Source organism: Gavialis gangeticus, unplaced genomic scaffold, assembly GCF_001723915.1.
Source record: "Gavialis gangeticus isolate Ggan-Ray unplaced genomic scaffold, GavGan_comp1, whole genome shotgun sequence".
In the NCBI taxonomy this organism is placed as follows: Eukaryota; Metazoa; Chordata; order Crocodylia; family Gavialidae; genus Gavialis; species Gavialis gangeticus.
Genome location: NW_017729027.1, coordinates 36648771 through 36662141, shown reverse-complemented (window position 1 = coordinate 36662141; position 13371 = coordinate 36648771). Strand labels below are relative to the sequence as shown.

The 13371-nt window shown below is 44.2% G+C and overlaps 1 protein-coding gene across 1 annotated transcript in view; it reads left to right on the top strand.

Annotated features, from left to right (window-relative positions):
• The window catches only part of LOC109299831, a 28433-nt gene extending 16504 nt beyond the window's left edge, over positions 1–11929 (top strand). Inside the window, exons 3-4 of the mRNA XM_019520339.1 lie at positions 3263–3514; positions 11819–11929. Of these exons, the coding sequence (XP_019375884.1) occupies positions 3263–3514; positions 11819–11929 (363 nt within the window). The remainder of the gene's footprint in view (positions 1–3262; positions 3515–11818) is intronic.
• The last annotated feature ends 1442 nt before the right edge of the window (positions 11930–13371 follow it).

Here is a 13371-nt window from a genome sequence, read left to right as displayed (position 1 = left end):
TCATTGATGAAGAAGTTAAATAGTATAGGCCCTAGGACAGAGCCTTGAGGGACCCCACTGGTCACAGTGCACCAAGACGATTGGCTTCCATTGAACCACCACCCTTTGGGTCCTAGCACGGAGTCAATGCCCCAGCCAGTGGATTGTGGTGAGGTCGAGGCTGCAGTTAGGCAGTTTAGCCAAGAGCTGATCGTGGGATACCAGATCGAAGGCTTTTTTAAAGTCAAGATATATAACGTCGCTCTCTTCCCCCTTGTCCAGGTGATAGGTCACCTGGTCATAAAAGGAAATGAGATTGGTCAGGCAAGACCTACCCACAACAAACCCATGCTGGGTATCCCTCAGGATATTGCCTTCAGCTAGTCGGTTAAGGATGGCCTCTTTAATAATCTTCTCCAGGACCTTCTCCAGGATAGAGGTCAGGCTGATGGGCCTGTAGTTAGCTGAATCTACTTTCCTCCCTTTCTTGAAGATAGGCACCACATTGGCCCTCTTGCAATCATTGGGCACTTCACCAGAGCACCAAGAGCTCTTGAAGATCTATGCCAGGGGCTGAGCTATGACGCTCGCCAGCTCCCTGAGTACCCTTGGGTGTAACCCATCAGGGCCGGCTCACTTGAAAGTATTCAGCATGTCAAGGTGTTCCTTCATGAGGTCAGTTTTGATGGAGCGCAAGGAATCTCCTTCACCCGGGCCTCCCTGAGCCACAGTGGGCAGGGCTATCCCATGGGACTGGTGAAAAACTGATGGAAAGTACCCATTTAGCAAGTTTGCGTTTTCCTGGGTGTCAATTGTCAGTTGCCCCGTCTAGTTTAGCAGGGGTCCAATGTTGTCCTTGCTTTTCCTCCAGCTCCCCACATATCTAAAAAAGGACTTTTTATTTTCCTTGATATTTGTAGCTAGCTGGAGTTCCATCGCAGCCTTGGCTTTCCTTGTTTGCTTTCTGCAGGTCCAGACCAGAGCAGAGTATTCCTCCTTGGTAGGGGCTATATTGTATCATCCATTTTTAGGTGAAATATTCATGAAAAATGTTGAATTTTGCTATATAAAGGGTAACTATATCTTGGCACTCCCTGTGTAAGACCAACTGTACATGCCTATAAGTTTCCTGAATAGATTTGTTATACAATCTCACTTTTAAGTAAAAATGTAAGGATGTGGTATGAAGATCTTATCCACATCTTCAGTAGTCAATTAACTATATAACACATACCAAATTTGAAGAGGAGAGCTAAGTTGAATTTTGAAAGCTAGAGAAGATCTGTGAAGGATAGGAATCCTGCGGTATTCTTGGAAACAAGACCTTTCTTGTTGGATATGTTTTCTTTGAATGGTTTACTGTGTCTTCTTTACAACCTCTTCTGGGTTGAGCTAAAAAGCAATGAGCTAAACCATTTCCTTCATACAGAGCCCAAGGCGACTTCACAGATCTCTGGGAATCTACAGAAGATGTAGACCTGAATGGAGGCATTGTTCCTCTGTACCATGTATGTGGGTCCTTTGCCCCCTCCACACTTCCAGGCAGCACAACACCATTAGCACAATGGTACTAAAATTCCAGCTATCTGCAAAAGAGACTCTGTGTAACAGGCAGACCAGTCTGAGGCTGCCTTGCCCTTGTGATCCACATCCAACCTCCACATGTTCAGAACACATATAAGTTGTAAAGTACCTAGGACAGGTGAGCAGAACCAGGGGCTAACTTAGAGGGGGTGCTAGTAACGCCCCCTCTCCCCAGGGCTAGGGACAGACATTACACATAAACCAGTTTAAGTGATCAGAAACTGGTTTAAACCTGTAACAGAACAGATGTTCAGTTCATAGAAACCAGTTTGAAAATGGCTGGAACCAGTTTGAGATAAATCTGGTTGAATGTAGTATCAGACTAAACTGATTTGGGTCAAATGGGTTTATGCAATGTCTGTCCCAGGCACCTGGCTGGTTAAAGATAAACCAGACTACCCCAATATCCCACCATGCTCTCTGGACTGGGCAGGACTCTGCTCCACAGCAGGGCTGCCCTCCCCCTTCTGCTCCCTGGCTGCAGCTCCAGAGAGTTGTAGGCTGCTCCCCCTCACCACCCCCTGTTAAGCAGAAATTCCCCCCCTCCCCTCAGCCTTGCTGAGGAGGTGTCTGCATATTAGCTAGCTGACCACATGCTGACTATGGTCCGTGCTGAATTAACAGGCAGAGTCAACAGGTAGCTGGTAATGTCCTCCTGTTGTTTTCTTAATGGGTGATAAACACTGAGTTAGGGGTGATAAACACTGTTATCAATTCCCAGCTGAGCTAATTAGAGCAACCTGCCAGGGCCTAGCCATGCCCCACCCTCAGCTCAGTGTTGTGGAAGGAAGGGAGGGCTGCTTTAGAACTCTTGGCTTCTAGCCTGAGCCCCTGCAGGCATGTGCCTGCATTTCTGGGATGTTTGTCAGGTTGCAAAACTGAGTTAACCTAGCCAAGTTAGACTAACCTGCAAAGACTGAATCAATTCAGGCTTAGGCTTTTTGAATGTACTGGAGCTGGGCAGGCACAGTCCTGCACCCAGAAGTATATCTGAGGGCAGGGGTGGAATGGTGCCCTGCAACCTCCCAAGGTTTTGCCATGGGAGGCACCACCTTCCAGCCTTGTGACCAGAGGCTTGGGGGGGAGGAGAGAACAGGGCATCAGGAAGGGCCCCAAGAAAACCCACGCTGATGACTCTTTTGCAGCAGCTGAACTGCCATAGCTTCCATGCAAGTGAAGAGAGCCCTGAGCAGTAAGACTTCACTTCCCCCAATCTCCACTTTCTTGTGTTCATCGCAATTCCCTCCTCCCCCTCCCCAGCTTTGGGCGCTGAAAGGGCTCCCTACACCTCTGCATGGAAGGTTCAGCCACCCTCTACCCACCTTTACTTTACCTAGCTCCTTCTCTTACTTGCATATCCCTTACTTGAATATTTGCTGGGGGGGATTAGCTGATCAGTAGGCTAAGAAGGCTCTCTGAATAAACAAGTTTTATCATTTTATAAATGTAATCCCTTGGTCTTTTGAGAATAACACAACATTAAATAGAACCCTGAGAAATGGAAGATTTTTCCAGAGAAGTAACTTCAGGGGCAATATGTGTGGAGCATTGAACCTTAGGGCACAGTGCCTTCCGTGGAATTACCCGACCTATGCTGATGTGATAGAGAATAGCTCTAACTGTAGCCCATGTAATGTCTAGACAGTAATTAGGTATCCACACTTCTGTAGCTTTGTCTTTTTTTCTCTTTAACAAACAGGAGCCCATTTCCAAGTTTTCTGGAAGTCTTTTTGATTCTGATGATAGTGTTAGAGATCAAAGACTCACTAGAACAGTTCTTCAGGAAAAGTACAAAGCAACCACAAAATTTAAAACCGTTCCTGGGACTAATGATATACCACAGATTTCTGCAACAACAATGGAGAATTTTCTGACAGGGAACAACACATTTCCAGAAGAAACAAAAGAGCAGGTTCCAAGAGTTGCAGATGTGAGACCGCCCCCAATGAAGGTAATGCACGATCATAAAGAAGTGGCTAATTCCTACCTAGTGCTATGAATGTTGGTTTACATGAGAAACTTTGAATTAATGCATTACCTTTTTCAGAAAGAGACATACAAATAAAAAATATATTTGACTGAAATGCTATTTGGGGTCAGTTTCTGTTCACATTGGAACCACAGTGCTAACCACATTTTCTAAACCAGCCACCAGCTTTGATGCCTAGCAGAGATGCTTTGGGACTGATTGTTCAGAAATGCTGGTTGCTCACAAGTGTTATTTATGTGCATGGGAGCTATGGGTGCCCAGCATCTTTGAATGTTACCCATATTTATCTCAAATTGGGCATTCAAAATCAGCCATGACTTGCAAAAATATTGCCCTTAATGACTGACAACTATGGACACCACATTATAAAACCTTACCTATGTGAATGGGCCTTATTTTTGGAACGAGAAATCAGTTGGAAATTATTAGGGAATCAGTGGGAATCCTGAGAGGGACAAGGACTTCCTCATTAGTGAGGACTGGAAGACTGGGTCCTGAATAGATGGAAGAAGATACAATATGGAGTCTAGACTATGGTCTTGCCACTGCTCTTGGTCATGTGCACCTATCCTGGAGTTCCCCCAGAAGGAAATACACGTTGGAGCTACTCCAAAGGGCAATCTGGCACTGGTTCATACTAGCAGGAAATTCAGTCTTCCCCATAATGATGCCTCTGCACTTGTGCTCGCTACCCATGTACTGAAGGAGGGGATAATAGCAGGGAGACAGTGTTCTCATTAGGCCTCAATCCACAAAGCTACACAGAAGTGTATGGGTGTGGCTTCCTCACCTGATTAGAAACCTAGGTCAAGCCATGCTATGATCTCATCTCAAATGATTGCTGACTTCTGTGGTCTGGTGAGTTCTTGTTCATATAGATAGCTCACACAGCTGGTCCTGCTGAACTCAGTGGACTGTTCATGTGAATAAAGTTATTCATAATAAGAATAAATGCTGTTTGCATAGTTGGTTTCCATATTAAAGAAGGCAAAGTTCTACTTGTGTAGAGTAATAAAGAATTTTCATGCTTTCTTTTTTTTTAAGGATTATAAATCTAACAGGTACACATATGAACTGTAACTGTAACTTACTGAGTGTTTTGAAAACATGGCTGTATTGAAATGTCAATAATGTAAAACTTAAAAGATTCCCTGTTCAAATAGACTTAGAGGTATAAGCCAAGGCAACAAAAGCAAGACCATCTTGGCTACTAACAAGAAGAATGCTGCTTATGTTATTCAGTGGGACTGCTTACGCCAATGTGTATGCTTTTTAAATATCAGCACATTTATGAATTAAAACCATCAAGCAAAATGGTAAAAAATAATTCTTAAACTCACAAGCTAAAATATTTCCCTCTGGCCTGCATTGTTGAAGCTGTATGCTATTGGCCAGATATACTAAAATTTCTAGGCACATAAGAATGAGCTAAGAAAAAGTCAGACTTTGTTGTGGATTTCCATGATTTTTAAAACAAGCTTTTACAATCTAATGAACCAAGAGCTTGAAAAAATACTAATTTCAAACGAAAAGTTAAGGTTAGAATAACATACCTAAATATGCTTATACTGACGAACTTCAATTACCTAACCTACAAAAGGTTACTTTGGGCACAAGTACTTGCAGGAAATTTCAACACAAAATGAGTGTATCCTTCTGTAAAAAAAAAGCCATTGCCATTTAGCTGCTGATGCACATGTATCCCTACTGTGTTGCCAAGGCAAACATTCAATAAACCATTGGTTTATGTGAAAGAAATAATTTTGTCACCTGTCGTTTTCTGGAATTGAATACTTGATGTTCTTAGTACTGTGAATTGCAGGCCAGATTACTTCATTATATCCTTGCCCTATAGAAATCAGTGGGAGTCTTCCTATTGACTTTCATAAGGGCCAGGGTTTCACCCACAGAGTGAGTGAAATCCTCTACAATTAGTCCTCTTAAAAAAATGGAACTAATCACAGAGTAAGGCTTCCTACTCAGTATGAGGAAGAGTTGCAAAATCAGACCTATATGATAAACTGTGCTGATTCCAAATTGGCCTGGCATGGCTTTAAATTGTAGTTTTGGAAATTGTGTGTTACACTGTGCTTTAGAGAAGCTACACTTACTTGTGGTAGTATGTCATTTGTCTTTCTGTTGAACTGAACAGTAATGAGTTCATTTTGAATGGGAACTTATATGTTATTGCTGGTGTATTTAATTGGCTGCTATTTGATTAACAAGGCTACTTATTAATTACAATTCTCTTCCAGCTAAGCATGACTGTGTGCAGTCAAATGGGGTGCCTTGGTATTAACAGTTCTAGTGGAAAGGGCTCGTCTCCATATGAAGAAAATGATGAGGTGCATTTCATTACTTGAACATTTACCATATAATCATTTTGAAAGAAATTCCTTGAAGCTAGTTTGTTTTAAGGTTTTGTATGGAACTCAACCTCAGTGTACCACCATATGCTTAGTAATATAGCTGAAAAAGGAACAGAAGTGTTACCTTTGCCCTCAAAATAGATAATGACGTGATTGATGGCAATTTGATTGTGAGCATCCTTGAGTTACAATTGTTATGAAGGAACACATAAGGTGAACCATTAGTACCCAGAGAAGGCATAGATGAAACATCATTCAATATTTTCTATTTTCCATCTGAATTCAAGGTAAATCCATTTGCAGCACACACACAGTAATGGAGCTTCTACTCCAATTGTTGATTTGCAGCTGGTAATCCTTTATTGAAGAAGTACTTCTAGTCTCAGTTTTTTTTATCAAAATAATTTGTCCTGATCTGTCCCTCATGACAACTCATGGTCATTCCTGTATGTATCAGTAGAGGAGGGTATTATTCTGAGCTATTAATAAGCTGACCTTAGTTTCTGTATTATGACGGGAATTTGAACAACAGGCTTTGATAAGCAGTTACTTTCTATTCACTTTTTAACATCTAAGAGCCAAGATAAAAACTCTCACCTCTGAAACTTGTGTTTTAGTTACCGGGCCAAGCAGACTTGTCTGGAATACAAACAGTATTGGAGGAAGAAGGCTTTATTTGTTAATGCATACTGCTTTTTCTTACACAAAGTATTAAATGTTAGGTTTTTATTTTTTAGAGTAATATCTCACCAAATTTCTGTACCCGAGTCAAAATTCCTTACTGAGTATCCCAGAAGATTGGAACAAGACCTGTACTGGGCAGTTTAGGACCATCTCAAGTGTCAATATACTGGTACAAAAGAGTATTCATAAAATGGTATCATGGATTTTAGGATATATTCCTTCTTTTCACAATATATTTTCAGACATATTTTTTGCATGCTTAAAAAATATTCTGAACTTAGATGCCTAATTCATAAAGAAGCAGCAGAATGAATATGCAGAATCTTTAAGAAAGCAATTGTATTTGTTTTCATTGGGTGTATTTATGTGTGCTTTTACTGTGGAGTTGACTAATTAGCTCCACAGTAAAGTGTCATCGGCTACACGTATGGTGCTATTAGGTCAGAGTAAACTAGTTAACTCTGTTGTAGGATAGTACTATCTGGGACAAGTACTATCCTATGGTGGATTTATTCAGTGTGCCACAAGGCATGTGCAGATGGTGACCGGGGCTGGCTGTTGCACAAGGATGCTACAGTGTAGGGGCTGCCTGCCAACTAGCCTTGCACTGTACCACCCTTTTGCCCCAGCCAGCCCCTCTACAGCACGGTCAGCCAGGACAGAGCAGGTCCGAGCTTCCATGGTGATTCCCTGAGCCCCCTGCATAGGCAGTGGAAGAAAAAAAATCAAGAGGGGGGACTGAGCGTGTGTGCATGTGAGTACACATTCCCCCTCCCCCCCATGGGAAACTCTGTGGGGGAAGGGGAAAGGGCCTTGGGGGGGGGGAGTGGCATTGCCCAGCACAGCGCAAGCCCTGGCTGCCTCCTGGCCCCAGCTACCATACCAGCCCCAGCCTCAGCTGCACACCAGCCAGGAGGACCCAGATCCAAGGTCTGGAGTGAGGCCAGCCTCAGCTGCACTGCTGGGCTGGAGGGGACAGGGCCCTTGCAACCTCTGTGCCTCCCCACCCCATGTTGTTCTTAGGAAGAGCCTGGCAGCTTCTCCAGAGGCATGGCACCGGGCAGCTGGGGGAGGTTGGGTGGGGGACATGTGGCCTCCTGATCTTTGCACAAGTCAAGAACAGGCCACAGCCATGAGATGGGCTCATCCTCTGCTCCCTGCCTCCACACCTCACCGCCACCACTTCAAAAGCAGTGGGCGCCGCCATCTGTGTCTTGCCACTGGGCAGCGAGGCACATGGCAGCGCCCACTATTTTCAAAGTGACAGTGGCAAGGCACACAGGCAGGGAACAGAGTCTGAGCCCAGCTCATATCTGCAGCCTGCCCTTGTCCCGTGCAAAGATCAGGGGGCCACGTGCCCCCACCCCCCAGCTGCCCAGCGCAATGCCTCTAGAGGAGCTGCCAGGCTCTTTCTGGGGATGACATGGGGCAGGGCGGGCATGGGGGTCCCAGGGACTCTGCCCCCTCTGGCCCAGCAGTGCAACCAGGGCTGGCCCCGCTCCAGCTCCTGGATTGGGGTCCCCCCACCTGGTGTGCAGCTGGTGCTGGGGCAGGGAGGCACTTGGGGCCAGGGCCGGGGCTGGGGCTGGTGCAGCGGCTGGGGCCAGTGCAGCACAGTGCCGAGCAACACTGCTTTCCTCTGTGGCCCTTTCCGTTCCCCCCTCAGACTTTCCCATGGTGTGGGGCACATGCACACATGCATGCTTAGCCCCCCCCCTGATTTTTTCTCTTTCTCTGCCTATGCAAGGGGCCCAGGGAGTCACCGTGCAAGCCTGGAGCTGCTCTGTCCTGGCTGACTGTGCTGCAGAGGGGCTGGCTGGGGCAAAAGGGTGGTACAGTGCAGGGCTAGCTGGCAGGAAGCCCCTGCACTGTAGCATCCTTGTGTCCCAGCCAGCCCCGGTCACCATCTGCTCATACCTTGTGGCACACCTGATAAATCCACCATAGGATAGTATTTGTCCTGGACAGTACTATCCTACAACGGAGTTAACTAATTAACCCCTTTGGCTGCCTGGCACCATGCTTCTGGAGGAGCAGTTGGGCTCTGGTTGTCCCATGCCCTGGCTGGGCCAGATCATGGGACAACTGGAGCCTGGTGGCTTGTCCAGGGGTGCAGGTGGGTGGCTCGCTGCTGTATGTACTGTGGGGGACCCACAGTGCAGCAGATAGTGGGTCAGGGGTGAATGATTCACCCTTCCCCTACCCCACTCTCTCTTGTACTGTGGGGGTCTCGATCTCCCATCCCCCCCAAACCCAGGCAGTAATAAAGAAAACAGATTAAAAGAAACTTACCTGCCTGCAGCTGGGCCGGCTGTGATCCTGGCTGCAAGTGCGCAGGGTAGCTGAATGTGCCCGCTCATCCCCCCTGCAGCAGCCTGTGGCCTTGCATTTGGCAGGGCTAAGCTCTGTTAACCTCACCTTGCCACGTATGGCCCCCTGCCAGTTGGGGCTGTTCTGCCTTAGCTCAATATGCTGTGGTCCCAAGCTCATGTGTAAGTGCTGTGCCTGTGAGCATTAAACTCTGGCACACATTGCACCAGAGTTTACTCAGGTGCATTAATAGTACTTGTAGATTCACCTACTGTGTTTCTTATTGACTTCTACTAGATTTATTAGAATTCACCAAAGTAGCTCCAGCGTAATTTCAGCCAAACTTTCTTGTTTCCCTTAAAGAATGTTTTCCTTGGTAAAGACAAGATTATAGTAGTTTCATTAGTGCAAGCTTCAGATATATACTAAGCCATAGGCATATCTCATGGACTGCTGTACCTGCAAGGGTGGGGGCTCAGCAGTGCCTCCCATTCATTTGAGTCATACAAATCCCCAGCATGTGAGCCCTTTGTTGCACGGTAATTTTGGGCATCTCCTGGAGCTCTTTACCCATGAATTGCCTGCACATTACACCTTAAAGCAGTTTTAAATGCTCATTATGTGGCTCAAAGTTATGCCACTCCAGGGCAGGTTTATCTTTTATCTGCACTACCAAGCTCCTGTTCCATTAAGGTGTATCCACTTTCCACAGTTGTGCCACCCAAATTGAAGTCCTCCAGTATCCCAGGATGCCTGTAGAGCAAGGATAAAAGCCTGTTCTGGCTCACCAGCTCTCTAGTGACAACTCACAGCTACAGCTCCTAGTCCTGCCCCTGCTCACCAGGCCTCTAGTGGCAATTCACAGCTGTGTAAGTGGGGGACAGTCAGAGAAGGTTTCTAGACTAAAGGTATGACTGCTCTGAACTCCAAGCTAGCATTAACACTGATCAATATTGGTGCAGTTCACAGCACAAGGTGTGACAAGGTTGCACACGTGTGCGTGCGTGCGTGTGTGTGTGTGTAGCAGGGTTATCTTGGAATGAATCTGGCTCATTGATGCTACTATTCCTTACCAATTTTCTCCAAATCTTGTCCTTCACCTGATATTTTTAAAACTCTATTCTTGCTAGAATTAATACTATTTATTCATTTTGAATTGGGATAAATAAAGTTTTCTGTATGTAAATTAAGCTGCCTTCATTAGGTTGCTTCTAACTCATAGCAAAATCTTAAGAGAACTAATACAAACAATTACAATTTTTGAAGTTTGCCTTTTAAAGATACTCAGTTGAATTGAATAGATTACAACTGTATTTACTCGCATATCACACACACCCTTTCTCCAAAAGTCAGCCCTCCAAAATTGGGGTGCCTGTCTTAAGCAAGGAAGATGATTTTCCATGCTGGAATGGGAGCATGGAAATGTTATAAAATGGCTGTCATCTTCAGCAACGGAGGCAGTTGATGTTACCCCTTGTGAGGTTGGGGGTGGAGTAGCACCTTTTGGCTTAGCAGCAAACAGCTACAATCAATTCACCATTGGCTGCTAGAGGGGTTAACACTTTAGCTTTTGCCCAAGTAGCACCAGTCAGGATTCAGCCATGTGTCAGGATCCCCTGCAATAAAAATTCAGCCATAGTTCTGGAAAAATATTTTTTCTTACTCCTGCTTTCTCAGAACAAGGTGAGTATCTTATTTGGGTATGTGTAGTATGTAAGAAAATACTGTTACATCCCTGAAGTAGAATTGCACAGATGTTATTAAAAATTCTGTGCAAAGTTTAGAATTTTCTATTAACGTGTATAGGAGTTTACCATAGGATAACTACATAGGAAAAGCCCATGAATAAAGGTTGCTTGTTCTTTTCAGCAAGAAAAGAGATTTTTGACAAACTGAAAATTTGAAAAACAAAACCTGTATATATTTAATCAGGAAAGGATTATCTGAAAAATGAAAGCATCTCTTTCTCATTACTATATGTTCTCTGCTACTCTTATATATATATTTAGGAGGTTTGTAGTGTTATTGTAGCAGTGATGGTCTAGGAAATACATGAGAAATGAGGTTTTTTGGTTATACCTTTCATTGAACCAACTGTATAGTTGGGGGGCATTGTGACGCAGGATTTCAGGTAGAGCAGTTTAATTAGAGGTGGCCAGGTAGGGCACAGACCCAGATGTGTATTTAAATGGATTATCAGGATGATGGACTCTGTGGAGCCTATGCTGCTGCTGTGTCTGCGATGCTTGTGTGGTGGCAGCAGCATCTTATTTTTTAAGCAGAATTACTGTGTGAAGCCAGGGGTTTCTATTTAAAGCCTACACTGTGATCTCATGAATTATAGTTCTTTAGACTTTATGGAGTGATTTAAAATATGTTAGCAATTTTTTTTTATTTGTTGTCAATGTAAAATAAAGAATGGGAAAGGGAAGTAATCCTCTTTTGTGATCTGCTGCTCTTTTCAACCAATAGTTGTATTTTCTCTAGATACCATAAGATGGCACTATTAGCAGAACGATGCATATTCTTGAGGAATGTGGGAAAAGGTCCTGTTTTTTTAGTGAGATGAAAGGGAATAGATGCATTAAAATATATTAAAGGAAGTTTTAATTCTTGGTCACAGGACAAGTCCTTGTTTAAACAACTAAATTTTTCATTTAGCTTAATATTTTACAAGTTTTCTTTGTTGATCTATCCTTATCAACAATTCAAACACATGTATTTGGTCAATTAGGGAAAGACAAGAAAGTAATCACCAGTCTGTTTGAATTCATCCTGGTGAAATTCTGTAATGCATCTGGACACTGTTTAAATGGATTTGAGTGAGAAGGAATTACTCATCCTTTATATTAACTGTAGCTAGAAAATAAAGATGGTCATTCTATGTGCTTATTTTTTTAAGGAAGCCATCATTTCAGAAACAAACACACCTGATATTGGCTCTGATGAAGTGTCAACTAAAATCAACCCATTCCAGACAGTAAACCATGTTATAACAGTAAGTAAAGACTGATGAAAGTTAAGCATCATCAATATGCTTAGTTAAGTGTTATGTGAACCATGTGTTATAAATGCTGCCCTGGCATCCAAGTAGAAATAATTAGCAAAAATGCAAATGCATGAATATTTAAGAATAAATAAGAATAATAGAATAAAAGCTCACTGCATTGTGGACCAGATATTCGAGGACTCAGCCACTATAGTTGGGATCAGATTACTGCAAGAGCTTCCAATTTACGTGCCAAAATAAGAAGTCTTTTTTCAAAGAGAGCAGGATTGTTTGGATCTATTGAAAATCTGTCTTAAGGCATGCTTACAGTGCCTCCATGCCACCTCTAGGACAGTCACTGTGAAGCAGGTCCACCTCACTTATTCTCACTGTGCACACAAATCCTAGAAATGAGGCAAGGTATACTGACTGGCATGCCTGAGACAGACCCTAGAGGTAGTGCTGGGTGCATACTCATTGCCACTTTAAAGTGGCTATTTTGCCTCAATTTGGGAATTGAAGCATGTGGAGTGGATGTGATGGGCAGGTAGACTCTGCAGCAGCTCTGCTGGGCACATCATGGTGGTGATACAGACCTAATCTATATATCAGAAATGAAGATGCTGTGTGCTGAGCACTTGTCTGTTTTATGGTGCTTAAATGGAAATTGAAATGTTTGAAACTTTGGCTCAACTGTGTCACTACTTTGTTCTTGAAATGCTGTTTCGTTGACCAGGAACACGTTGTAAAATCCAGGTAATCTGAAGGAATAAGGTTGAGTCTAAAAACATCCCACTTAGATTAATGCAGCCAGAGCTCTTCATCAGCAGAGCAACTGTTCTAGGGCTAGGTGCAGACATTCAGGGAGTTTAGCAGGAGGTTAAATTGCATTAAAAATGGCCACCCAATCTAAGTTAGTTTGCCCAGGTACAGGCCTTGCACTTAGATTGACCTAACTAGGGAACTAAGCACAAACTGTACAGAAGTTCAGGAAGGTTAGATCAGTCTAAAATGGCTAACCAGATCTAAGTTAACTTTACCTCAGATGTAGTCTAACTGAGATTGGGTCTGGTGATCCTGATTTAACTGAACTTCTGCACAGTTCACAGTGCATTCCCGGGGCTGGGAAAGCCCAGCCACTGACCCCAGCCCTGGGGCTGTGCTTCCCCTACCTGTCCCCCTGGCATTGGGATATTTTTAGCTCCCTGGTCTTTTAGCCCTCCCCTAGATGGACAACCCCCCATCCCCCATGGACCAGCCAGTCCCTGCGAAGCCTGCCAAACCCCCCATCCTGTAAGCCAGTCCTAGCACTGGTTTTACTGGCATTCACTGTGCTGGGAGCTGGTTGAAGTAAGTTGTGGTGATGGGAGCAGTGGGATCAAGGGGTAGGTTCTCTGGATTGGGTTTGTTCATCTGAGGGTGGGGGGGTGGGTCAGGGGACTAAAAATAGTCCCTGGTCCTGGGGG